Source organism: Monodelphis domestica, chromosome 6, assembly GCF_027887165.1.
Source record: "Monodelphis domestica isolate mMonDom1 chromosome 6, mMonDom1.pri, whole genome shotgun sequence".
NCBI classification, from domain to species: Eukaryota; Metazoa; Chordata; class Mammalia; order Didelphimorphia; family Didelphidae; genus Monodelphis; species Monodelphis domestica.
Window position 1 is genome coordinate 969,911 of NC_077232.1, and position 25,015 is coordinate 994,925.

Genomic DNA, 25,015 nt, shown 5'->3' on the forward strand with positions numbered 1-25,015 from the left:
CCCCCCGGGCGGGGACTCCGTGCATGAAGGGGCGCGCCAGGCTGGGGAGGGCAGGAGCTGCCCGCTGCAGGGAGACCCCTCCCGGGCGCCCCGGCCCTTTCCAAGCTGGAGCTAACCAACCTGGCCACGCTGGCTGCGCTGCGGGGTGCCTCCGGGCCGTCCCTCGGGGGCTGGATGAGGCTGACTTCAGACTCTGCCCAAAGGCAAGGGCTCCGGCCCTGCTCAGATGGGCACGCACCTGGGGCAGATCCCTTAATGCCTCTGGGCCCGGAAAAGTCCTTCCAGGCTGGGTGACTTGATCAAGCCCAAAGCTTCTGTGCCTCAGTTTCCCCATGACCAGAGGTAGACAAAATAGGGCAACCCCCTCCTCCCAGGGTGCTGCGGGAGAGGACCCGAGAGAGGAGCCCTGCCTGAGAACCCCCCTCATTCTCTAGAGGGGCAAACTGTGATCTACCGGCTCCCAGGACACTCCCCACCCCTCAGGTGGCTCCCCCTCCCTCCTCAGAAGCACCCCACTGCCGAACAGGCTGGGAGACATTTGAAAGAAATCCAAGGAGAGTCCCCCCACTCGGCTGCCCCTCAGGATGCTGTGTGTCCCCTCATTCGTGGCCTTCTCTGGAGCTGGTCCAAAGGGCTTTGCCATCAGAGCTTCCTGGGGCTGGTCCCCCCCCCCCCCAGCCTGGAAAAGCCCTTTCCCTCCTTGGATCCTCAGTCTCCCTCTCAGGAAAGTGGGAGGGGGCGGGCTCTAGGCTCTCTGGGGTCCCTCCTGCCCAAGACACTCCAGAATCAAATAAATAGGGGATGGTCCAGGCTCAGCCTTCTGGAGGCAGGGGCTCTCCTCCCCTTGGGCACTCCAGGCCAGGGAAGTCTTTTCTTCCTCTTGGAGCAGGGAATCCTGGGATGAGGCTAGCTGAGAGGGAGAATGGGCTAGAGGAGAGCAGCAAGCGCCAGGCGGGGAGCCTCAGTATCCAACCCAGGTGGGCTGGAATCTGATCAGCTAGAAATGGGCAAGGGGATCTCCCCCTTCTTTCCTCTCTCCTCTCCATCTCTGTCTGGCTCCGGCTCTCCTTTTCTCTCTCCCTCTCTCTCTGTCTCTCTCTCCCTCTCTCTGTCTCTGTCTCTGTCTCTCTCTGTCTCTCCCTTCTTTCCTCTCTCCTCTCCATCTCTGTCTGGCTCCGGCTCTCTTTTTCTCTCTCCCTCTCTCTCTGTCTCTCTCTCCCTCTCTCTGTCTCTCTCTGTCTCTGTCTCTCCCTTCTTTCCTCTCTCCTCTCCATCTCTGTCTGGCTCCGGCTCTCTTTTTCTCTCTCCCTCTTTCTCTGTCTCTCTCTCCCTCTCTCTGTCTCTGTCTCTCTCTGTCTCTCCCTTCTTTCCTCTCTCCTCTCCATCTCTGTCTGGCTCCGGCTCTCTTTTTCTCTCTCCCTCTTTCTCTGTCTCTCTCTCCCCCCTGTCTCTGTCCATCTGTCTCCCTCCCTCCCAGCACCCCCCCAGGAGGGAGCAGCAGTAACAAAGACAGTGGCAGCTGCTTCTCTCCCTCTAGTCTCCTGCTTTGGGGTTCCCGGTGGGGTTCCTCCCCACCCCTCTGAAAGAGAGATGTTACCAGATTTGTTGTCCCCATTTTACAGAGGGGAGCACTGAGGTTCAGCGCAGGAGTGGTGTTCCTGGACAGAAGGGAGGCTGGGGAGAGAGGGGTCACCTGTACCCCTGGAAAGCACAAAGGCCCTAGGGCAGAGGTGACGCAGTGGCCACTAGGGTGCAGGGGCTGGGAAAATTCCCAGGCAATTCCAGAGCTGTCCAGCCTTTGGCAACCTGCCACCAGGCTGGCAACCTGCCAGGCACCCGGGGGCTGGCACTCCTGCCAAATGTGGCACTGCCAGGAGCTGGAGCCAGGGGCCCTGGGCACACAAATTCCCCTGGGCCTGAGGGCTCGGGCTGTCCCTGAGCCTTGGCATCCAAGTGCCGCCATCACTTCCTTATGGCCACAATGGAAGGTGTCCCAGCAGCTCCACAGATCCCGAGAAGGCCCCCGGCCCCCGCCACAGCTTCCACTGCTCCGTAGCGGGCCCATAGCCATGACTCCTGCTCCTCCTAAAGGCCCAGCAGCCCCAGAAGGAAGGAGCTGTGAGGACCATGAATTGAGTCAGAGAGGTCACAGGACTGGCCCAGGGTCTCCTAGCTCATGCATTCTGGAAGAGGATTTGGAGTCTTGGCCCTGGGGGTGGGAGGGCTAGGGATGCCCCCAGCCCCCAGCCCCGCCTCAGGATGCCCCCCAGCCCTAAGCTGGGCTCCAGCTGAGGCTGGAGATTCCTGTCAGAGGAGACGAGCTGCCAAGGGCAGAGGGCAGTGGTCAGCCCAGGGGTCCTTTGGCCACTCTCAGCCTCCAGGCTACCAGGAAAGAGCTGCCTGGCATGAGCCCGGCTTCCAGCTCTGGGCTCCAAGCCCCCCCCAGGCCCCCACTCAGCCCCGTCCCCCGCGGTCAGATGGAACAGGCGGATCCCCAGGGACCTGGGCCGGCCGTGCCCCTCTCGGTACAGCCCGGCCGCTTCCCAGAAGGCATTGCACCCGGGCCGGGCTTCTGCATGCCAGGCCTGTCCTCCATGGGACAGAGGCCTCTGCAGAGGGAGCGCAGCCCTGCCCCAATCTGGGGTGCTCTGCCAGGCTGCCCAGTTTGCCTGAGGAGGGTCCGGGGGCATCGGGAGGGCAGAGGTAGGAATCCTGGACCCAGGCCTCCTGGTGTGTCCAAATCTCTCCCATCGGCCCCAGCTCCTCACTGCTGCTCAGGGGCTGCCCTCGAGCCCCCCTCCACCCCTGAGGCAGGGCATCTGGCCTCGAGCCTTGCCCAGGCCTCAACACTTCCTGGCTGCCCATATCCTGGCCCCATCCAGCCCCCTGGCTCCATCCTCACTTTCCTGGGGCTCCTGCTAGGGCTCCCCTCTTCTCACTGCTTCCCAGACCACTCAGTTCACTGGCTCTTCCATCACCTCCCACCTCGGCCCCTTTGCCCAGGCCATGCTCTCTGCCTGGTATGCCCTTCCCTGCCCACAAGGTCGGCTCATTCCGCATCCCCTGCCAGCAGCCCTCCCTTCCCTGCTCTTGGAATCTGGCATTGTTGAGCCCTGAGCTGGGTCCTGGTTCTCGGCCCCCAGGGCCTCGCTCCGAGCTCAGGCTGCCCACTGCGGGCCACCCAGTGGGCCTCACGATTCCCCCAATGCCTCCGCAGGAACCCAGGAGCCTCCCCTGGAGGCGTGGACGGCTCCGCCGGACTACGTGGCCGCCAGCTCGCAGCCGGACGACTATGGTGAGGGCGACCCCTTTGGAGGCTGCCTCCATTCCCCAGTGACTCTGGAGCCCCGACCGGCGTGCCAGAGGGGGAGGGAAGAGGGACCAGGAGAGCACCCACTGGGTGCCAGGGAGGCGCACTCAGGGACGGAGGCAAGGAGGGGTCGAGGGCTGGGACGTCCCTGAGGCACGATCCGCGCTCGTCTTCTGGCCGCCCAGCCCAGTGCTCTAAGCACTGAACCACCCAGCTGCCTTGGCACCCTGGGCCGGGGGGGGGACCCAAGGAAGGCCAAAGGCCTCTGCCCCGACGGGCCAGGAAAGTCCAGGCCCAGGCAGCGCCGGGCGGGGGAGGATGTGGGGAAGCAGGTCCGGGGCGGGCACAGAGGGTCCCTCGGCCCAAGGCACGGTGCCAGCCCTTGTGGTGCCCCCACAAGGGGCAAAGAGGACTCGGCCGCAGCATGGGCACCCCACAGCTCCAGGAGTCATGCCAGGCCGGCCCTTGGCACCAGGGAGCGGAAGAGACACCGGCCTGGAGGGTCTGTGCAGGGCAGTGCCCAAGGCCCCCCCAGCCTCCTCCCCTCCTCCCCGGGCCGCCCCCCACTTCTGTGCATGTCCTGGGGGCGTCAAACAAGAGCCAGGCTGAGAGAGCTGGGGGGGGGGCTGGAGGGACCTCGGGGTAGCCTGGGCCCCCCCATGTATCAAGAGCTCCCCTGGGGCAGCCCGACCATGGGGCTCTCTTCTCCCCCCAGGCCACGCCATGACCTCCCAGCGGGTGACCCTCATCCCCCCGGGCACCGTGGCCCCTATCGCGCAGGGTGAGTCTCCCCGGCTGGCACCCCTCATCTGGGATGCGAGGCGGGACCCAAGGCCGCTGGGCAGGGGGGTCTCCTCCTGAGGCTGGCGGGGAAGGGGGGGGCTCCTCCTGAGGCCCTCCTGGCTGGGGGCCGGGGGAGGCCGGCTCTGTGCCCGCGGGGCTCATGCCCTCCCCTCTGCCCGCAGCCTGGAACCCTCCCCACAGCGGCCGCGTGTGCAGCACGTGGGGCCGCTTCCACTTCAAGACCTTCGACGGCGCCGTCTTCCGCTTCCCCGGCCTCTGCAATTACGTCCTGGCCGCGCACTGCCGCGCCGCCTACGAGGACTTCAACGTCCAGCTTCGGCGCGCCCTGCTCGGGGAGACGCCCACCATCGGCCGCATCGTCGTCCGGACGGAGGGGACGGTCGTGGAGGTGTCCCCCGGCGCCATCCTGATCAACGGGCTCCGGTGAGCCCTTCCTGGGCCGCCCAAGAGGCCAGGAAACTGCCCGGGCCCGAAGGGAGCAAGGCGGGGCCTGGCATTCGCACCCAGCTCCTCTGAGCCCGGGCGAGCGTCTCCACCCCCAGGACCCGGGAGGCCCCTGGAAGCTGGACGGGGCCGCCCGGGGCTGGAGGTCTCGCTAGCCTTGGACGCTCCCTAGCTGCGTGGCCCCGGCGAGTCCCTGACCTCCTGCCCGCCCCACTTTCCTTAGCTGTAAAGTGGGGTGGTTCTTGCGCCCCCCCACACCAGGGCTCTGGGCCCTGCAAGCCCTTGCTGCTGCCGTGCCCGGCGACGGAGCCCCGACTCGAGGGCTTCCCCAAGTCCCCCACCTCTAAGCCGGGGAGGGGCTGCCCCTCCTGGCTCGGGAGGCCTGAGGTCAGGCCGGGCAGTCCCTGGGTGGGTCCCTCCCGTGGCCGACGGCTCTCGCTCTCGCAGGGAGCCGCTGCCCTACAGCCGCTCGGGGGTCACCGTGGAGACGAGCAGCGGCTACGTGCGGGTCACCGTGAGGACCGTCCTGACCCTCCTGTGGAACGGGGACGACGGCGCCCTGGTGAGGGGCTCCTCGGGGAGCCTGGCATCGGGGGATGAAGGCGGGCACCCTCTCCCCACAGCCTGGCCCTATCAGGAGCCCTGGCCAGGCGCCGATCTTGTTTGCCCACCAGAGCCCTTGGCACCTTGGCACTGCCCTGGGGAAATTCCTGCCAAGGGGCAGAGGTCCCTAAAGAGCCGGACTGAGGAGGGGGCACCCCGCTCCCAGGGGCACCGGATGCTGTTCTAGGGGGATCCCCCTCGTCCCTCCGCTGCCCAGGCAGGCTCCTCCCCAGCCCCAAACCTCTCGCCAAGCGCTGCCGGCCCCCCGACACAAATGATGGGGTCTCCTCCGGCCTGACCCCTCTACCTGGGCTTTCTCCTCAGCTGGAACTGGATGCGAAATACGCCAACAGGACGTGTGGGCTCTGCGGGGACTTCAACGGCCTCTCGACGTACAACGAGTTCTACTCCAACAGTGAGTGACAGCCAGAACCGCGGCCAGGCCTTGGACCAGGCCTCAGTTCCGGTCACTAGTGGTGGGGGCCCAGGAGGGCCTGGCCGTCGGGCCCTCGGGGAAGGGACAAGAAAGCAGCCCCCGGCAGAGCGGGAAGCAGAATCTGCCCAGGCCCCTTCCCAGCCTGCTCCTGCGCCTTGCTGAGCCCCATCCTCCGGCGGGCAAAGTGGGGGCTCCCCTCCCTGCATCGGGCCTGGCCCCCCCGCTTGTCTGGGCTTCCTGAGGGGTCCGAGCCGGAGGGGCCGCAGCACCCACCTCGTTTTACAGATGGGGGCCCAGACTGAGCCGGGCAGCTCCAGTTAGCCTGACGCAGACCCCTGGGCCGGCCCCTTCACAGTCCGGACGCCCACTTCCCAGAAGTGGAAACTGAGGCTCGGGGAGGGGAGGCCTCCTGAGGGTGGAGTTGGGAGCCCCCAGCCCAGGGCCAGCTCTGACATCACGTCTGGGCCCCAGGGCACTTGGGACCCCAGGAATCCCCCCAGCCCACCCTAGAGGACCGGACCGCAGGGTGTCAGAGTTGGAGTCTGATGCACCCATGGGCAGGGGCCCCTCCTCAGGCCTAGTGGCCCTGGGGGCCGGCGGGGGGCAGTAAGGAGGACCTCATACTGGCCGCCGCGATGCCCAGGCCTCCGGTCACTCTCAGGGCAGATGCCACACAAAAGGGTTAATGGGGTTGGGTTTAAATGGCGCCCAGCGTTTCCTGGGTGGTCTTGGGCAAGCCCCCTCCCCTTCCCTTTCTGGCCTTCACTTACAGTACTGGGCAATGGGAGCAATGCCCCTTGCCCAGGCTTATGGGGAGGCTCAGAGGAAGCCGTGGGCAGGAAAGGGCTGGGGCTTCCTGCCTGGACGCCCTCCCAGTGGCTTGGGGAATGCCCCTTGCCCAGCACGTGCCCTCCCTCGTGTGCCAGGCGTCCCCCCCCCGAGGCCCCCAGAAGCCTGGCAGGGTTGTGTCTCTCCTAGATGTCAGGCTGACCACTTGGCAGTTTGGGAACCTGCAGAAGTTAGATGGACCCAACGAACAGTGTGAGGACGCCACGTCCTCGCCGACGAGCAACTGCACAGACGAGGTGAGGAGCCAACCTGCACGTGGGGTCAGGCCCACAAGGCCTGCGGTGCGACGTCCTCCCCGGCCTCCAGCGGCCTGGAGTGCTCTCCCTCCCTCGTCTGCTCTAGCTGGGAATCCTCCCTAGCCCGGGCCGACCTAACGCCCAGCACGATCCCCTCCATGGGCTCGCCGGAGCTTGGCAGGGGCCCTGCTCACACCAGCCCTGGGCCAACAGCCCCTGTTGAACTGGCCTGTCTCCGAGGGGTCACCTGTGCCAACATTACCTTTGCTTCCCCTTCAGCAGTCATCACAAGGCCATACGTGGGGTGGAAAACCAGCAAATGGCCACTGGGTGGATGGATGGTTCAATGGTTAGATGCAGTAGGCGATGGATGGATACTTGGATGGCTGAATGGTGCAGGCATGGAGGGAGGGAGGATTTCTTCATGGGCTTGGAAGATGGAAGCCCCCAGGTGGCTGGTGGGAAGAGCCTAGAAAGGGCTCCATGTGGGAGCCCTGGGTGGGGGGCAGAGGTGGGAAGAACCCGGAGGAAGGCTTCAGGGATGGGGTGGCACAGTCAGGGGATAGAACCTGCCCTGCCCCTGCCTGGGCTCTGCAAAGACAGCTCAAGAAGGGTCCTGGAGGGAGCCTGGAGGCCACGGGACGGCGGGGTTTCCCGTGAGGAGGGCCTTGGCCTCATCTTTCGAACCCACTTCTGGTCCTCTTGCCTCACAGAGGAGAAACAGATTCAGAGGTGTCTGCGGGTCATCCCGGTGTGGGTTGGGCTGGGGCTGGGGAAGCTCTGGGTCTAGTCCCGGTTCGGTTGCTGGCAGTGAACATGAAGCCCCTTCCTCAGTCTCCTCCTCTGTGAGATGGCACTGGCCACCGAGGCTGGGTCACTGACCCTGCTGGGCATGTCCTCCAGGAGAGCAGCTGCCTGAGCGTCCTGAACGGCCCGGCCTTCGCGGGGTGCCACCAGCTGGTGGATCCCAGGCCCTACGTGGAGGCCTGTATGCAGGACCTCTGTGGATGCCAAGAAGCTAACCAGTCCTCCTGCCTTTGTGCCACCTTCTCGGAGTACTCACGGCAGTGCGCCCATGCAGGCGGGCAGCCCCTCAACTGGCGGAGCCAGAACCTGTGCGGTGAGTGCTGGGTGCAAAGCCGCCCTTTCCTCAGCCCCTGGGACTTTTCAAACAAATGTTTATTAGGTACCTTTTGTGTCTGGCCCCTGGAGTGAGGTGCCAGGGGAGGCCCTTGGGGAGCTGGCAGTCCAGCTAGGTTTAGAGCTACACACATTAGAGGAATCCATACACCATGCCGGGGGCTATGGGAGGTCTGAGGGCAAAGGGAAAGGCTGCAGGGAAGGCTTCCCGGAGGAGGTGGGCTTTATAGGCTGTGAAGCAAAGATGCAGAGGGAGACCATTCTGGCCTTTGAGGAGTGTCTGTGGGTAGGTGTTGAGGCAGGAGGAGTGAGGGTGCCCATGGCTACAGAGGGAAGGGAGGAAGGAATAATAAAAGGGAAGGAGGAAAGGTAGGGAGGAGGCACCAGATTGTGGTGGGCCTTGAATGCCAGGTCTAGACACTTGTCATTTAATTTCTAGGCCATAGGATCATGGAGCCAGAATGGTCAGGGCCCCTCAGAAGGCATTCAATGGCCCCATTTTATTTATTTACTTTGGGGGGATTTTTATTTAATTAATTAAAATATTTTAGGTGGTTACGTGATTCATGTTCTCTCTCTCCTTCCCTGCATCCCCCTCCTGTAGCCAACATGCAATTCCACTGGGTTTTACATGTGTTGTTACCCATTTCTATATTATTGATAATAATTGCACTAGGGTGATTGTTTAGAGTCTGCGTCCCCAATCTTATCCCCATCAACCGATGTGATCAAGCAGTTGTTTTCTTCTGCTTTTCTGCTCCCACAGTTCTTTCTCATAAGTCCCTCGGGATTGTCCTGGGTCATTGCACTGCTGCTAGTAGAGAAGAAGTTACATTCAATTGTGCTACAATGTATCAGCCTCTGTGTACAATGTAGTCCTGGTTCTGCTCCTTCCACTCTGTATCAGATCTGGAGGTCGCCCCAGTTCACATGGAATCCCTCCAGTTCATTATTCCTTTTAGCACAAGAGTATTCCATCACCAACATATACCACAGTTTGTTCAGCCATTCCCCAATCGAAGGGCAGCCCCTCATTTTCCAATTTTTGGCACCACAAAGAGCGCAGCTATGAATATTTTTGTACAAGTCTTTTTCCTTATTATCTCTTTGGGGTACAAGCCCAGCAGTGCTATGGCTGGATCAAAAGGCAGGCAGTCTTTAATGTCCTCATTTTAGAGATGAGGAAGCTGAGGCTTTGAGGGAGATGGGGCTTGGCCAAGGCCACAAGGTGGGTAAATAGAAGAACCAGGGTCCAGACTCTCAGTCATATAGGCTTTCCATGAAGCAAGCTTGTGCCTTGGTTTCCCCATTCCAGGCAAGACATGCCCTTCCAACATGCAATATCATGAGTGCGGCTCCCCTTGTGTGGATAGCTGCTCCAACCCCGAGCAGTCCCAGCTCTGCGAGGACCACTGTGTGGACGGCTGCTTCTGCCCCCCAGGCAAGTTTCCCCTGTCATGAAGCCATCCCTCACTCCCCAGGCCTGCCTGGGGCCCACAGCAGTCACAAATGCCCCCAGCATTGGCACAGAGCACTCTGGCATCCTCCTACCTCAACACATGGCATTACTGAGGCTGCCATGGCAGAGGCAATGGGTAGGAGGGGGCCTGGGGAACACGAATGACCCAGAGAATTAGAGGTCAGTAGCCAAAGGGCCCCTCTTAAGTGTGTGCCAGGTAGGCACCATGGCCTCAGCCCCATTTTCTAGCAAGAGCCATCCCATGGTGGAGGGGGTAGCCTTCCTCTACATTGCCCCAGTGGGAAGAATTAGGAGCCGGGGGTGATCCCGGGAAGATTCGCCCAGCAAGGAGAGCTGCCCCAAAGCCAGGTGGACTGCCTGGACCAGTGGGAGCTTTCCCTCCCCTTGGGGACGTGGTGGAGGGCTCCCCAGGGCTGGGAGCCTGGCCTTGGCTCTGGTCACCTAGCTGGGCCCTGTGTCCCAGGCCCCATCTTCCACAGAGAGGCTGCTGCCCCAAGAACGAGGGGATGAGGCTCTCCCAGCATCCTCTTCAGACTTGTTTTACTGCCTTTGGGGGTGGCTCCTGGAGCTCCCCCTTGGCCAGCTCAGCCCGGGATGCTCCCAGCCCTGCGAGTGCCAGCTCAGAGGTGGCACAGTAGCCACCCTGCCGTGCCCCATCCCTGACTCCAGACCTGTGCTGCCTGTCTCTGTAGGGACCGTCCTGGATGACATCGAGGGCCAGGGCTGTGTGCCCCTGAGCCAGTGTCACTGCACCCACAAGGGCCAGTCCTACAAGCCCGGAGGCTCCTTCTCCACGCCCTGCCGCACTTGGTAACTGCCCTCTGCCACCCCAGCTGCCCCAGCGGCTCCTCCTGCAAAGTGTCCCCACTCTGACCCCTCACCTGCCTGTCTTCTCTGGGTTCCCTCCAGCACCTGCCTTTCCGGCCTCTGGCACTGCGAGGAACTCCCGTGCCCAGGTATGTGCTCAGTGGATGGTGGCTCCCACATCACCACCTTCGACCAGAAGCGTTACAACATCCACGGGGACTGCAGCTATGTCTTGTCCAAGGTAACCGGGGGCACGAGAAGTGGGGAGGCTCATGAGGTCGGAGGGGGTGAGCCGGGCAGGGAAGGAGACCAGGCCCCCACTTTGTGGCATCATTGAGGGGTCCACGTGGAAGTTGTGTGGCCTCACTGAGCGTCAGTGACCTCCTCTGCCCAATGTGGTCTCAGAGGACACTTCCTCCCCTTCCAGGGCAGCCAATGCTCAGGATGCGCCCTTGGGGCCCCCGGCCCACCTAGGAGGAGCCGGGGTGCTGGGGCTCTGGGGATGAGGCTGGCACAGACACACACTGGCACACACTGACTCTCTGCCACACTCACAAGTGATGCCGCTTTGGAATTCTTCCCCCTCAGAAATGTGCGGATGCTGCCTTCACCATCCTGGGGGAGCTGCGCAAGTGTGGCCTGACGGACAACGAGAACTGCCTCAAGTCAGTGACCCTGAACCTGCACGGGGGCGAGACGGTAAGTGGGCACTGAGGAGCCAGGGCCTCCTGTGGGCAATGGCAACAGAACCATCCGCCCCCCGCAGGGCAGCGCTGGCCCTTAGGGCATCAGGACAGAGGCTGGGGCCAGTGCCCTTCGGCTCATCCAGGCCAACTGTCTTATTTTACAAAGGGAGAAACTGAGGCCCCAAGGCAATCGCATGGGAGTGAGTGACAGAAGCCAGTCCCTCTGCTCCCTCTGTCTCCCTTTGGGGCCTGGAGGAGGGCCTTCTCTGCCTGGCACCTTCTTGGTGTTTGGGGGGCTCCCTCTCAGCCCCCCAGCTCTAGACGGCCTCCCTTCTCTCTTGGACCTGACCACAGGGGAGGTGGATCCCCTTGTCACCCACCATCCTGAGGCTGCCTGAGGGCACGTCGCCCCCTCTTGCTCTCTGGCCAGGCCCCTCTGGGGTACAAGCAGGAGTGTTGAGTGCCGGGGAAGGGCCTTGGTGCCTGTCCTAGGAAAGATATGGAAGGACGAAGGTGGGAAGGCTCTGGGATCAAGCCTGGAAAATGCTATGCTGCAGAGAAGGGGCTCCCCTTGTTCTATTTGGCCCTGGAGGGAAGACCCAGGAGTTCTGGGGGGCAGAGGGGAGGAAAGAGGTGCCCAGAGGACCCTTCTGGCTCCGGAGCCACTTCAGGAGAGAGCGCCACATGCCAGCGGAATGAGCTGCCACCCCTGGAGGGGCCGTGGGGCGCCTCGGACGCCTCTCTGGGGTGCAGAGACCCTGGAGGTGACCGGGCCGGGGCCTTGTCTTCCACCAGGTCATTCGAGTCCAGTCCAACGGAGCCGTGTTTGTGAACTCCATCTACTCCCAGCTGCCCATCTCGGCAGGTAGGTGCCCCTGTGCCCGGAAGCCCGGGTCTGCAGGGAGTGTGGCTGCCAGCCCCTGAGGCAGAATGTGCCACCCTCACCATTGACCCCTCCTGCCTGGTGGGACGTTGCCATGACTTGGCCCACAGCTGTGTCCAGTGGGGTCATGGCCACTACTTCAAGGAGGTTCTTTACACTTGGCCTTGGGTCAAGCTGCTCCAGGGCCGACGGGCACACATCTTGGCATCGGCATCCTGGTTCTCCCTCGAGCTGAGAGAAGGAGCGGCCAGCGGGGCTTCCTGACTGGCCAGGGCTCCATCGTCCATCTGGGGCCCGCTCAGAGCTAGAGGGGACTCCTGACCCCGCCCCAGGCCTTGAGCTGCCCGCCGGCATGAGCGCACCCATTTCACGGCCAGATCGGGAGGCCACCGATCTCAGGCTGTGCTTCTGTGGGGCCGTGGAGGGCTCGGCTGACCCAGTCAGCAGACCTGGGTTGGGATCCTTGGGCTCTGCCCCCGGGGTCCCTGATGGCAGCCCCCCATCCTCCTGGCCCCGGGGTCCCTGATGGCAGCCCCCCATCCTCCTGGCCCCGGGGTCCCTGATGGCAGCCCCCCATCCTCCTGCCCCCGGGGTCCCTGATGGCAGCCCCCCATCCTCCTGCCCCCGGGGTCCCTGATGGCCCCCCATCCTCCTGCCCCCGGGGTCCCTGATGGCAGCCCCCAGCAGCCCCCCATCCTCCTGCCCCCGGGGTCCCTGATGGCAGCCCCCCATCCTCCTGGCCCCAGGGTCCCTGATGGCATCCCCCCATCCTCCTGCCCCCGGGGTCCCTGATGGCAGCCCCCCATCCTCCTGCCCCTGGGGTCCCTGATGGCAGCCCCCCATCCTCCTGCCCCCGGGGTCCCTGATGGCAGCCCCCCATCCTCCTGCCCCCGGGGTCCCTGATGGCAGCCCCCCATCCTCCTGCCCCCGGGGTCCCTGATGGCAGCCCCCCATCCTCCTGGCCCCGGGGTCCCTGATGGCAGCCCCCCCATCCTCCTGGCCCCGGGGTCCCTGATGGCAGCCCCCCATCCTCCTGGCCCCGGGGTCCCTGATGGCAGCCCCCCATCCTCCTGGCCCCGGGGTCCCTGATGGCAGCCCCCCATCCTCCTGCCCCCGGGGTCCCTGATGGCAGCCCCCCATCCTCCTGCCCCCGGGGTCCCTGATGGCAGCCCCCCATCCTCCTGGCCCCGGGGTCCCTGATGGCAGCCCCCCATCCTCCTGGCCCCGGGGTCCCTGATGGCAGCCCCCCATCCTCCTGGCCCCAGGGTCCCTGATGGCTCTGTGGGGGCAGATGAGGGAGTCCAACATCCCCGAGGGCCGGGTTCTTGGGCAGGCAGAGCGAGAGCAGCCTCTGGGGCTGTAGCCGCGACCAGGCTGGGCCCCACGTCCCTGCTCACCGCCTCTTCGCCCTCCTCTTTGGCGCACTCAGACTGCCGGGTCACCAGGGAGGAGCGAGGGCGTCCCTCGGGTCACCCCAAGACTGGGGAAAGGCTGAGGGCCCAGCAAGGCTGCGGGCAGCCCGCTGACCTGCCCGGCCCCTCCTGTGTCCGCTGCAGCCAACATCACCGTATTCCAGCCCTCCACCTACTTCGTCCTGGTCCACGCGGCCTTCGGCCTGCTTCTGCAGATCCAGCTGGTGCCCATCATGCAGGTGTCTGTGCAGCTGGATCCCTCCTTCCGGGGCCAGATGTGCGGTGAGACCTGCTGCCCCCGGCCAGGGGGAGGGCGCGGCCTGGGGTGGGTCCATCGGCCGTGCCGGCCTGTCGCCCGGTCCGAGCTGCCCCCACCCCCTATGTGGGCACGGATGCCCTCTGCGGCCTCTCTTCAGACGGGCTCCTGTAGGGGCGCCCAGAGGTGGCGTCTCTTCTGAGCCCCCCGTGCTGTCCCCCAGGCCTGTGTGGAAACTTCAACCAGAACCAGGCGGATGACTTCACGGCCATCAGCGGGGTGGTGGAAGGGACGGGAGCAGCCTTCGCCAACACCTGGAAGACCCAGGCTGACTGTGCCAACGTCAAGAACAGCTTTGAGAACCCGTGCTCACTCAGCGTTGAGAATGGTACCCGGGCCCTGTGGGGTGCCCTCAGAGGGTGCTCCGGGGAGAGCCTGGGCAGGCAGGGAGGGGGCCGGGGGGGCATCAGGGCTCTCCTGGGGAGAAGGGACCAGGGAAGTGGGGTCAGCTGGGGAGGCCGGGGAGGCTCAGCGCCAGGAGGGCCGCTGGGGGGCCGAGGCTTTGGGGAATGAGGCCCTGGGCCCCGAGGAGCTGTGGCTGTGGGTCCCCCCTGCATCCTGGCACCCACAGAGTGGCCTCACCCTGAAGGGAAATAAAGTCATCTCCTCCTCCCGCCTCCCCAGAAAACTATGCCCAGCACTGGTGCTCCCTGCTGACGGACCCCAATGGCACCTTCTCCCAATGCCACTCCATCGTGAGCCCTGCTCCCTACTACAAGGTAGGTCCAGCCTGGCCCGAGGCTGCTCTCAAGGAAAGGCTCAGGCCCTGTCCCAGAAGCCAAAAGGCTGCAGCGGAGCCTGGGGAGGCCTCTGGGGGATCAGGGCCTAAAGACGAGCCTCTCCCCCCCTCAGGGAGCTCCCAGGGCCCTCGGGCCAAGCCCTCCTCTCCACCGACCACTGTGGGTGTTTGGGGGTGATCAGGCCCAGCCCCTGGACCCCCACCTGCCCCCTCCAGGGTAGGAAGGCAGGCAGGAAGGAGATCTGGCCCAGGGAGGACGGGGTGGCCATTGGGGCCGGGATCCCCGCAGGGACCTCCCTGGCTGACAGGGCCAAGTTTTACCCACCCCCCAAGGCTCCGCGGGCCACTGAGGCGCTTTTCTGCTCCCCAGAACTGCATGTTCGACACGTGCAACTGTGAGAAGAGCGAGGACTGTCTGTGTGCGGCGCTCTCTTCCTACGTGCGAGCCTGCGCCGCCCGGGGAGTGGTGCTGAGCGGCTGGAGGGCCAGAGTCTGCAGTAAGTGGAGCCACATCGTGCCTGCCCCTTGTGAGTCTCAGAATGGCCCCAGGAGGCACGAGAGCCCAGGCTGAGAGGCTGCAAGGCGAGGTGAGGCCAGAGTCGCGCCTTGAACTCAGGCCCTCCTGAATCCTTCAGGGTGCCCAGCAGCCTCCGGTGCGGCAGCGAATGAGGGCCCTGGGCCTGGCGGCTGAGGTTGCCGTGAGCCCCAGACAGGGGGCTGTCTGCTCGGACTTCTGCTTTTGGGGAGTCAGGAGACCCCAGTCTGGCCTTTGCCCCCACTTGCTGAGTGACCTTGGGGCAGTCCCTTCCCTTCTGGGGTCCTTCCAGAATTCTAACATTCAGTGCTCGAAGCATTCTAAAAGGGCACCAGCCCAAACTTGTCCCTTACCAACAGGGAAACTGAGAACAGAGAGGCAGGTGACTGGCTCAGGATTCCCATAAGCTGGAAAGCCAGCACTGGAACCCGGGACATCCACCTTTAAACCCCAAACTCTTAGCCCTGCCTCCCACTGACTCATCTTTTTTAAAAAGGGCTAATAGCAACAGCCTTCCCTCCCTCCCAGGGTCACTGGGCTGGGCTTGTTTGTGGGCAGAGATGGAGGGACAGGCAGGCAGGGAGTGGAGCAGAGCCCCCCCCATAGAGCAGAGCCCCCCAGGGGCCCCTCGCAGGGGGTGGAGCAGAGCCCCCCTGAAATAGAGCAGAGCCCCCCAAAATAGAGCAGAGCCCCCCCCCGAAATAGAGCAGAGGCCCCTCTGAAATAGAGCAGAGCCCCCCTGAAATAGAGCAGAGCCCCCCCGAAATAGAGCAGAGCCCCCCTGAAATAGAGCAGAGCCCCCCCTGAAATAGAGCAGAGCCCCCCTGAAATAGAGCAGAGCCCCCCGAAATAGAGCAGAGCCTCCCTGAATAGAGCAGAGCCCCCCTGAAATAGAGCAGAGCCCCCCCGAAATAGAGCAGAGCCCCCCCTGAAATAGAGCAGAGCCCCCCCTGAAATAGAGCAGAGCCCCCCTGAAATAGAGCAGAGCCCCCCTGAATAGAGCAGAGCCCCCCTGAATAGAGCAGAGCCCCCCTGAAATAGAGCAGAGCCCCCTCTGAAATAGAGTAGAGCCCCCCTGAAATAGAGCAGAGCCCCCCTGAAATAGAGCAGAGCCCCCCCTGAAATAGAGCAGAGCCCCCAGGGGCCCCTCGCAGGGGGTGGAGCAGGGCCCTCAGACCCCCATCCAGCCCCGTTCTCAGGTCCCCGTGTCTCCCTCCCCCTTCAGCCAAGTACATGGACAGCTGTCCAAGCTCCCTGAGCTACAGCTACGTGGTGGAGTCGTGCCAGCGCACGTGCCGGTCCCTGAGTGAGCCCGACGTCACCTGCAGCGTCCGCTTCAGCCCCCTGGACGGCTGCGTCTGCCCCGGGGACACGTACCTCAGCGAGGAGGGCCGCTGCGTGCCGGCCGCCCAGTGCCCCTGCTACTTTAAGGGCAGCCTGGTGGCGCTGGGGGAAACCGTCCAGGAGAACGGCGTCGTGTGGTGAGAAGGCTCGCCGGGCCCGGCGGAGGGAGGAGGCCACCCGGCCGCTGGCCAGGGCGTCGCCCCATTTTACAGCTGGGGGTGCTGAGGGCAGTGTAAGAGGCAGGATCTGGGCTCTGACTCCCAGCTCGGGGCTCCTCCACCCTTCCTGTGGCTTCTCTGTAGCGCGTGCGGGCCTGACGCTGCTGGGGGAGGCCCCTCTGCAGGCAGCTGCCAGGGCAGCCACAAGTGGGGAGCCCCCATAACCGCACTCGCACACGCACTCACACACACTCACACACGCACTCATACCCATGTACATGCACACACACGCATACACTCACATATGCACACACCCACCCACGCACACACGCACTCACACACGCACACACTCACACGCACACACTCGTACACACATGGGCATCCTGAGGGAGGGTCAGAAAACTGCATGCACCAAATGGTGCTTCATCAGAGTTTGGAAGGAACCCCAGGATTCTGGAGAAGTGGGGGGGGGGCGCTGGTACAAAGTCTCGGGCGTGAGAGAGGACCCGTCCTGCGGAGGACGAGGAGGAAGGCTCTCTCGGCTGACCTCCCCGGGCAGGAAGGGAGGGCCCGTAGCGCAGGGCTGGGAAGGTGAGTCAGAAGCCAAGCAGAGGATTCCCAACCTTAGCCTGGCTCCGAGGGGAGCCCCCGGGCCCACTGAAGGAGATGGGTGCGGGGAGGCCTGGGCTTCAGGAAGGCCACTTGGCATGGAGTGGAGGCTGGACGCGGAGGGGAGGTCCCGAGGCAGGGGGCCAAGGGAGTCGGGGACCGAGCCGGGCACGCGTGAGGCTCAGGGAAGGTGGAAATTGCCAGAGAGCCCCGGGCCCGGGACGCAGCAGAGTCGGGGATGCCGGTCCAAGAGAGCAGCGGCGGGTGGCCTCAATGGCAAGGGAGAGCGAGGGCCGCGGGGTTCGGGGTGAGCTCTCAGAGACGCCTGCAGCCACAGGGCCACCGACCCAGCCTCTTGCTCCTAGTTCTTGCTCCGGCGGGAAGCTGAGCTGCTTCGGAGCCACAGATGACAGCCCAGGTACCAGCTTCTTGCCCCCTTCTTGCCCCCCGCCCCCTCCTACTGCCCCAAGCTGCTCTGGCCAGAGCCGACCAGAGGGGTCCTGGGAGAAGATACCAAAGAGAGAGGCCGCTGCCTGGGCCTGGGCTGCCCATGCACTGTGGTTCAGGAAGGCCCTCCCCCCGTAAGACAGGCCACGTCCAGCTGTGGTCGTGCCCAGGTGGGGGGCGAGCAAGCGGAGCCTCGAGGGCCCACCTGACCCCATCCTCTTCCTCCTGCCCCCTCCCCAGTGTGCAGGGCTCCCATGATCTACCTGGACTGCAGCAACGCCTCGGCAGGGACCCCGGGGGCCGCTTGCCAGAAAAGTTGTGACACCCTGGACGTGGCCTGTGTGAGTGCGGCAGCCTGCTTGGTCCGTGGTGGGTCCCGTGTTGGAGGCAGCCAGGAGGCCTGGTGCTCCTCTATGGGGGCTTCATGCCTAGAGGAGCTCCTGAGGGCTCAGAGGCTGCTGTGGAAGGCAGAGCCTCCCTTGTGGGGGCCGTCCCTGAGGGGCTCCCCTCTCACGGATGGAGGTGATGAGGCTCCTGGCCCTGGAACTTCTAGGGGGCTGAGGATGGGCTTGGGCCACTGAAGACCATCCCCCCTGGCCAGTCACACACCATCCAGAAGCCCCTGGTTTGGTCTACGAGAAGCTGGAGGCTCTCAGTCTAAGAGCCCAAGAGGGGTGCCCTTGGCCTCCCCTGGGGATCCCCAGCCCTCCCAAGTGCCCAGAGGGCGAGACTCCCCTTGCTTGGGATAGTCAAGTGGGTCCTTGTGGCCCTGGCTAAATGGATCCTAGGGGTGGGCTAGGCTGCTTCAGTCACCAGCGTGGCAGCCCCACGCTGCAGGTTGCCTCCAAATCCCTGGGATCCTGCGCCTCGGGGACAGAGGAGGGAGGTGGGAGGTGTGAGTCAGGGTTCACGGCCCGCAGGGCCTGTCAAAGGGTGGCAGGGAAATGCCATGGCCCCGCCATCCAGCCACAATCCTGTTTGAACAGTACAACACCCAGTGTGTGCCCGGCTGCGTCTGCCCCAACGGTCTGGTGAAGGATGGGCACGACCGCTGCGTGAAGGCAGAAGACTGCCCCTGTGTTCACAATGAGGCCTCCTACCAGTCAGGGGAGACCATCCGAGTGGACTGCAACAACTGGTAGGCGGCCGTGGGGAGAATCGGGCTGGAGGGAGCCCACGGGGTCGTGGGTGGGCAGGAAGGAAGCCGAGAGGCCATGGGCTCTGACTTCTTCACTTTGGACACAAGACTGAGTCCAGACAGGGTTGCACAGCTAGTGTCCAAGTCAGGACTCGAACCCAGGTCTTAGCCTCTCTGGGGAGCCCACTGCCTAGCAGCCATAAGGGGCAGGGAAGGGAATGCAGGAGCAGCAGCAGTTGGGGAGGTCTCCTGGAGGAAGAGGCTGAGACTTGTGCTGGGCTCTGAAGAACGGCACAAGGGAGCACTTGAGGGTGTCAAAAGCCAGGCTCCAAGGATGGGCATGCTGGGAGGAATCCGCTGTTCTTTTGCCAAACTCTCGCCCGCAGCACCTGCAGAAATCGGAGGTGGGAGTGTACCCAAGCCCTGTGCCTGGGCACATGCTCTGTGTACGGAGACGGGCACTTCATCACCTTCGATGGCGAGCGCTATGCCTTCGAGGGGAACTGCGAGTACAGCCTGGCCCAGGTGGGGAGCCCGTCCTCTCCCTCCCGCCCTCACAGCCCTCTGCAGCGCTCAAGCCTCACGAGCCCTCTCCTCTCCTCTCTGTCCAGGACTACTGCGGTGGGAGCCCCGGCACCAACGGCTCCTTCCGTGTGATCACCGAGAACATCCCGTGCGGCACCACAGGCGTCACCTGCTCCAAGGCCATCAAAGTGTTCCTCGGGGTGAGCCGAGGGGCCCCGGCTCCCCCAAGGGGGGCCCACCCTGCTCCAACGGGCATCCCTCTATGGCACCCTGGAGTCTTCCCAGAGGGCCCCATCATTCCTCCTCGGGGCAGTTCTGGGTGCCGGGAGGGCTGGCGCATTCTCAGACTCTTCCAAGGGCTGCTGGTCTCTGACTGGCACTCTTGCCCCTGGCACCCCATCCTGGGCACCCTGTGTGTGCCCTGACATCCCTCTGTTTCGAGGGACCCTCCTCACTTCCTTCCTGAGCTTTGGCCTCAGTTGGCCCGTTTGCCCTGCCCCTGCCCCCACTGGCCCGGGGGCGACTCCATCTCCCATAGCTGCTTGCCAGGCTCCCATTCCGGCCGAGTCTGGCCCCGAGGAGCCGGCCTGCCCCGGCCCCGGCCCCTACAAGACTCCGGGGGGCACAGCGCCCCTGGGCAGGGAGCCAGCAGCTGGCACCGACCCGGGTGCCCCCCGCCTGCCTCCCTCTCCAGGGAACCGAGCTGATATTCAACGAGGGTGTGGTGAAGGTGGTGGAGAGAGCGCTGGGCGAGGAGGTCCCGTACAAGCTCCACTCGAGAGGCATCTACCTGGTCCTGGAGACGCTGGCAGGCCTGGTCCTGATGTGGGACCGCAAAACCAGCATCTTCATCAAGCTGCAGCCGCGCCACAAGGTCAGGCCGGCCGCGACCCGCCCTCTGGGCCTCCGCTTCCCCCTCTGTAAACCTTGCGCTCTGGATCTCGCGGGCTGTTGTGAGCAAGGCAGGCGAGAGCCCCCAGCCTCGGGTTCCTCCTGGGTTAAGTGGGGGCCCCGCCAGCCTCGCTGCCTGCCCAGGCCCTGGGCTCGGGGGCTCTCCCGGGTCCCAATCCCGGCGGCGAGGGGACAGCCTGCCCCCCCGCGGCCCGGGGCCCGCCGGTGTCCTGTCGTCCCCCCAAGGGGCCCCTCCAGCGGGTGCGGCTTTTCTGGCGTCGCCCAGGGTGCCCCATCGCCCCCCTCCCCCATTTCTGTGCGCAGGGGAAGGTCTGTGGGCTCTGCGGGAACTACGACGGCAACAGCGTCAACGACTTCACCACCAGGAGCCTCTCGGTGGTGGGCGACGTGCAGGAGTTTGGCAACAGCTGGAAGATCTCCCCGTCGTGCCCGGATGCCGCCTCCCCCAGGGACCCCTGCACCGCCAACCCTTACCGCAAGGCCTGGGCCCAGAAGCAGTGCAGCCTCATCAACAGCGACGTCTTTGCTGCCTGCCACTCTCAGGTACCGCGAGGGGATGCCGGGCAGCCCCGGGCTCCTCGGCCTCCTGGCCACCCCGCCTTCCCCAGCCTCGCGGGGCTCCCTCTGCCCCCTAAACGCCCCTTGTGCCATCGGCAGCCAAGCCGAGCGACTCACCAACCTGCCCCGTCTGCTCTGGTCCCCGCCATGGCTCGTGCAGCCCCCCGAGCTGCGGCCGAGGCAGCCTGGCCTGGAGGAGAAGGCGCGGAACATCTTTTAAACCCTGCAGCTTCCTCCTTGGCATCCGGGTCAGGGCTGGGCAGGGGGGTCAAGTGACTTGGCCAGGGTCCATCCCAGAGCCTCCCAGCTGCCCCCCGCACCCAGCAGTCTCCTTCGGTGGCCCCATCTGCAAAATGGGGCAATAGGCCAGGCGCCCCCAGCCGCCCAGGGCTGTCGTGGGGCCCCGTGAGGAGGGGGAGGGCTCGTGCTCCTCAAAGGCCACAGATAGGCCCTTCGGGATTCTCGGCGAGGTCTGCTGCTGCTGCCCGCTCCGGGGCCCCCGCCCTGAAGGTCCTCTCTCGGGTCTTGGCCGGCAGACCTGGTTGGACAGCTTGTGCCGCGCCTCGGGACGCCCCAACAAAGGGCCTGTTGTGCGCAGGGCCCGGGCGCGGCTCAGGGGGCGTCCTCTAGACAGCCCCGACCGGGCGCTGACGGGCAGGGGCTGGCCAGGGAGGCCTCCGGGCTGGGGTCCAGGCTCTGTCCTGGGGGGCGTCTGCCGCCGGGCGCGGGCCGGGGGCAGAGAGGTGGTGGGGGGCGTCTGCCGCCGGGCGCGGGCCGGGCCGAGGAGGCAGGCGCGAAGGGAGGCCGGGCGCTCAGCTCCTCTTCTCTGCCAGGTGGACGCCACCAAGTACTACGAGGCCTGCGTGTCCGACGCCTGCGCCTGTGACTCTGGCGGGGACTGCGAGTGCTTCTGCACGGCCGTGGCCGCCTATGCGCAGGCCTGCAATGACGTGGGTGTCTGCGTGTCCTGGAGGAAGCCCGACGTCTGTCGTGAGTGGACGGCGTGTGTGCCAGGGAGGAGATGGGGGTGGGGGCAGTGCCCAGGCCCTGGCAGCGTGCCCGCCCCCCCCACGACCGCCTCAGGCACCCCCGGGATGGTCACCTTCAAAGGAAATGGCTCCAGGCACCCTCATCTGTCAGACGAGCCTTTGCCCCATGCCAGGCCCAGGGGCAGAGTTGGGCAGAGCTCCCAACGGGGGGGGGGGGCGGGCAGGCCACCCACACAGCCGGTTGTAGGAGAGGCTGGGATAGATGTGACAAGGCCCAGATGGTGGGCAGCAAGTGGTGATGGATGTGGGCTCCCAAGGGGGGGGCAGGGAACGGAGGTGTTACAGGCATAGAGACCTGCCTGAGCAAGCGTGTGGAGGCGGGAGAGGATAGTCTGGGTGGACCAGAGGAGGGAGAGAAGGCTCCTGGGAATTCAGGAGAACAGCTGCTCTTGGGGCTCTCTTGGAGTCTGCCCTCTGGGAGTCGTTGGACAGTGCTGGAAGCTGGGGAAGCCTTCCTCTTCCCCTCTTCCCACTGCTCCCCTCTGCTTGCCCTCAGCTATGTTCTGCGACTTCTACAACCCCCACGGAGAGTGTGACTGGCACTACCAGCCGTGTGGAGCACCTTGTCTGAAGACCTGCCGCAACCCAAGTGGGAAGTGCTTGGTGAACTTACCTGGGCTAGAAGGTACACACAGCCCCTGGGCTTAAGCCCCATCCCTCCTCAAGGAAGAAAAGGGAAAGCCAGGACTTGGGACAGCTCTCTGGGGTGGGTGGCTGAGGGTCCAGTCGTTCCCTTCATTTCTGACCCACTCTCCATCACCTAGTCAACAAGCAATCATCCCAGGCTTCCCGCAGGCCAGATGGACTCGAGTTACAAAAGGGCCTGAAAGCCCTCATCCTCAGAGCTCACATTGGAAGGGGCGCCATGGTTCATTATCGTCGTTGTTCATTCGTTTCAGTCAGGTCTGACTCTTTATGACCCTGTTTGGGGTTTTCTTGGCAAAGGTATTGACCAAGTGGTTGGCCACGTCCTTCTCCAAATCATTTTACAGATGAAGAAACTGAGGCAATCAGGATCATGTGACTTGCCCAGCTAGTGTCTGAATTTGAACTCAGGTCTTCATGACTCCACAGCCATACCACCTAAACTGATCCTATGGTACACACATGTAATATAAATGCAAGGCAATCTCAGAGAGAAGGTATAAGCTGCTGGGGGACCTAGGAAAGGCCTCTGGCAGAAGGTAGGTCTTGATGAACTCGAAGGAGGCCAGGGAAGCTAAGAGGTGAAAGTCAGGTGAGACAACATCCTAGGCATGGGAGAGAGAGCCCGGAAAGAGCCTTATGTTCAAAGACCAGTCAGGAGGCCAGTGTCTCGGGGTTGAAGGAGACGTGTCTGGAAATAAGGTGTAAGCCTGGAAAGATGGGAGAGGGCTGGGTTAGGGAGGGCTTTAGATGCCAAACGGAGCATTTTGTATTTACTCCTGGAGATGACAGGGAGCCAGTGAAGACTACTGAGTAAGGGGGTGCCTTGATCATTACCGGAATCATTTTGATGGATGATGGACTAGCAGGGTGGAGAGAGAGACTAGAATTGGGGAGACCCACTCCCCCAGCAGTTAATTGCAGTAGTCTAGAAGTGAGGTGGTGAGGTCTGCCCTAGAATAAGGAGAGAGGGAGGAGTATTAGAGAGATGCTCCAAGAGTGAAATCCACAGTAGATGCTGAGAAATCAACCAAAGATACGCAGAGGTGAAATCCACCAGAGATGCAGAGAAGAAATCAACCAGAGATGAGGAGAGGTGAAATCCACCGGAGAAGCAGAGAGGTGAAATCCACTGGAGATGCAGAGAGGTGAAATCCACTGGAGATGCAGAGAGGTGAAATCCACCGGAGATGCAGAGAGGTGAAATCCACCGGAGATGCAGAGAGGTGAAATCCACCGGAGATGCAGAGAGGTGAAATCCACCAGAGATGCAGAGAGGTGAAATCCACCGGAGATGCAGAGAGGTGAAATCCACCAGAGATGCAGAGAGGTGAAATCCACCGGAGATGCTAGCACATCCTCCCATATAAGGTCATAGTTTGTCAAGCCCGGGGGTGATGAGGTCAGTACAAGGCCAAGTGGGTGTTGAATGATGGCTTGAGGATTGTTCCTGAGACAATAACATTCTAGGATGGAAGGGGAAATTTCAGGAGGAAAATGATCGGTGCCCCCAGGTCACCTCACTTCTTTCCTTCAGGTGACTGGGCATGCTTTGTGCACCAGTGCCAGGGCTAGGGTAAGGTGAATGGCATGTAAGGAAGAAAGCATGGCTGCAGATTGTCTTCCCAACATTACTAAAAACAGGAGGGGGGAGTGAGCAGGACTGGATCTAGAGGTCTGGCCCTCTCTATAAAAGGGTTGGCCTCCGCACGAAGGGCTGCCAGGAGTGAAGGAGAAGGCCGGGAAGAGAAGTGTGACACCAAGGAGCTCTGGCAGTCTTCTGTGGAGTCTGAAGCCAGGGCCTCAGGTGCGAGACTGTGGGGCAGGAGGCCCCAAAGGCTTAGGGAGAGGCCAGCAGCTCTGGAACAGCCTTGTGGTGAGTGTGGGAGAGGCTCCCGTGGACAGACAGAATGACTTGCTGCAGCAGATTCAGGGTTCAGGTACAAGAAAGGCTGTAGGTGGCAGATGGTGGGAGCAATCCAAGTGCTGATTGGGGTGAAGGGGCAAGGACTCCAAACTGCTTGAGCAAGGAGCCAAGGTGGGAAAAGGAGATTTTTCACCTGGGGGTCGGAAGTGTCCGGGGAACTGAGCTTTCCCAGGCTCCAAGGTTGGGGGAGGGGAGAGAGGATCCAATGTGCAGCCCCATGGGCTGGCCTGAAATCTGACTTGCACCCGTAGCAAAGGGGGTCAGATTCCCCAAACAAAACCCTGACCACCAATTTCAGCTGTGCCCCCCTGCTTCATCTTGCCTGAGCCAAGCTGCCAATGCAGCCCGACCGCCATGGGCATGGTTTGGAATGGATAGTCTTTGGAGTCCCTCCCAAGTCCGGGATTCTGGGAACTTATGAACGAGGTTCCTTTGGCCTCTGGAGACCAGAGATCACAGGGTTAGAGACCCCCAGGCCTTTAGGAAGGAAATGGATGGTGAGGGTCATGTGGGCCAGCTAGGAGGCATGGTGCCTCTAGAGCTTAACCTGGAGTCAGGAAGACATGAGTTCTAATCTCTACTCAGACCCTCACTAGCTGTGTGACCCTGGACAAATCACTTCACCCCGGTCTGCCTCAGTTTCTTTCACCCTCAAATGGTGCTAATCAGAGCACTTACCTCCCAGGGCTGCTGGGAAGGTCAGAGGAGATCTCATTTGTAAATGAGCTCTTAGCCCAGTGCTTTGACCCACAAGCAAACCCTTACACAAGTTAGCTATTATGGTGGTTGCTGTTGTTCACCCCGGAGTCTGGAGCTAGCTTGACACTCATCCAGCCCACTGGGGCTATTTCCTCCGCTTCATCATCACCACTCCTCTATGGCCTCACTGTCTTCAGACTGTGCCCCCAAGGCCCTTCCACCACAGGAGCCGAGGCCACGAGGTCCACCCAGGCTGAGTAGACACTAGAATCTGGCACAGTGGGACGGCCAGGGGTGGCCTCTGCTCCCCCTTGCCCCCTTCCC

The 25,015-nt window shown here is 63.3% G+C and overlaps 1 protein-coding gene across 1 annotated transcript in view; it reads left to right on the forward strand.

Moving 5' to 3' along the window:
- The first annotated feature begins 2,477 nt into the window (after positions 1-2,477).
- MUC5B (mucin 5B, oligomeric mucus/gel-forming) overlaps positions 2,478-25,015 on the forward strand; it is a 43,207-nt gene continuing 20,669 nt past the window's right edge. The window contains exons 1-27 of the mRNA XM_056803556.1: positions 2,478-2,703; positions 3,218-3,295; positions 4,026-4,091; positions 4,276-4,537; positions 5,006-5,120; positions 5,486-5,576; positions 6,576-6,682; positions 7,586-7,802; positions 9,138-9,263; positions 9,995-10,112; positions 10,212-10,350; positions 10,698-10,808; positions 11,591-11,660; positions 13,235-13,372; positions 13,570-13,734; positions 14,031-14,125; positions 14,516-14,642; positions 15,906-16,161; positions 17,157-17,209; positions 17,479-17,579; positions 18,225-18,376; positions 18,763-18,901; positions 18,988-19,101; positions 19,596-19,775; positions 20,117-20,356; positions 21,205-21,361; positions 21,917-22,045. Of these exons, the coding sequence (XP_056659534.1) occupies positions 2,478-2,703; positions 3,218-3,295; positions 4,026-4,091; positions 4,276-4,537; positions 5,006-5,120; positions 5,486-5,576; positions 6,576-6,682; positions 7,586-7,802; positions 9,138-9,263; positions 9,995-10,112; positions 10,212-10,350; positions 10,698-10,808; positions 11,591-11,660; positions 13,235-13,372; positions 13,570-13,734; positions 14,031-14,125; positions 14,516-14,642; positions 15,906-16,161; positions 17,157-17,209; positions 17,479-17,579; positions 18,225-18,376; positions 18,763-18,901; positions 18,988-19,101; positions 19,596-19,775; positions 20,117-20,356; positions 21,205-21,361; positions 21,917-22,045 (3,772 nt within the window). The remainder of the gene's footprint in view (positions 2,704-3,217; positions 3,296-4,025; positions 4,092-4,275; positions 4,538-5,005; positions 5,121-5,485; positions 5,577-6,575; positions 6,683-7,585; positions 7,803-9,137; positions 9,264-9,994; positions 10,113-10,211; positions 10,351-10,697; positions 10,809-11,590; positions 11,661-13,234; positions 13,373-13,569; positions 13,735-14,030; positions 14,126-14,515; positions 14,643-15,905; positions 16,162-17,156; positions 17,210-17,478; positions 17,580-18,224; positions 18,377-18,762; positions 18,902-18,987; positions 19,102-19,595; positions 19,776-20,116; positions 20,357-21,204; positions 21,362-21,916; positions 22,046-25,015) is intronic.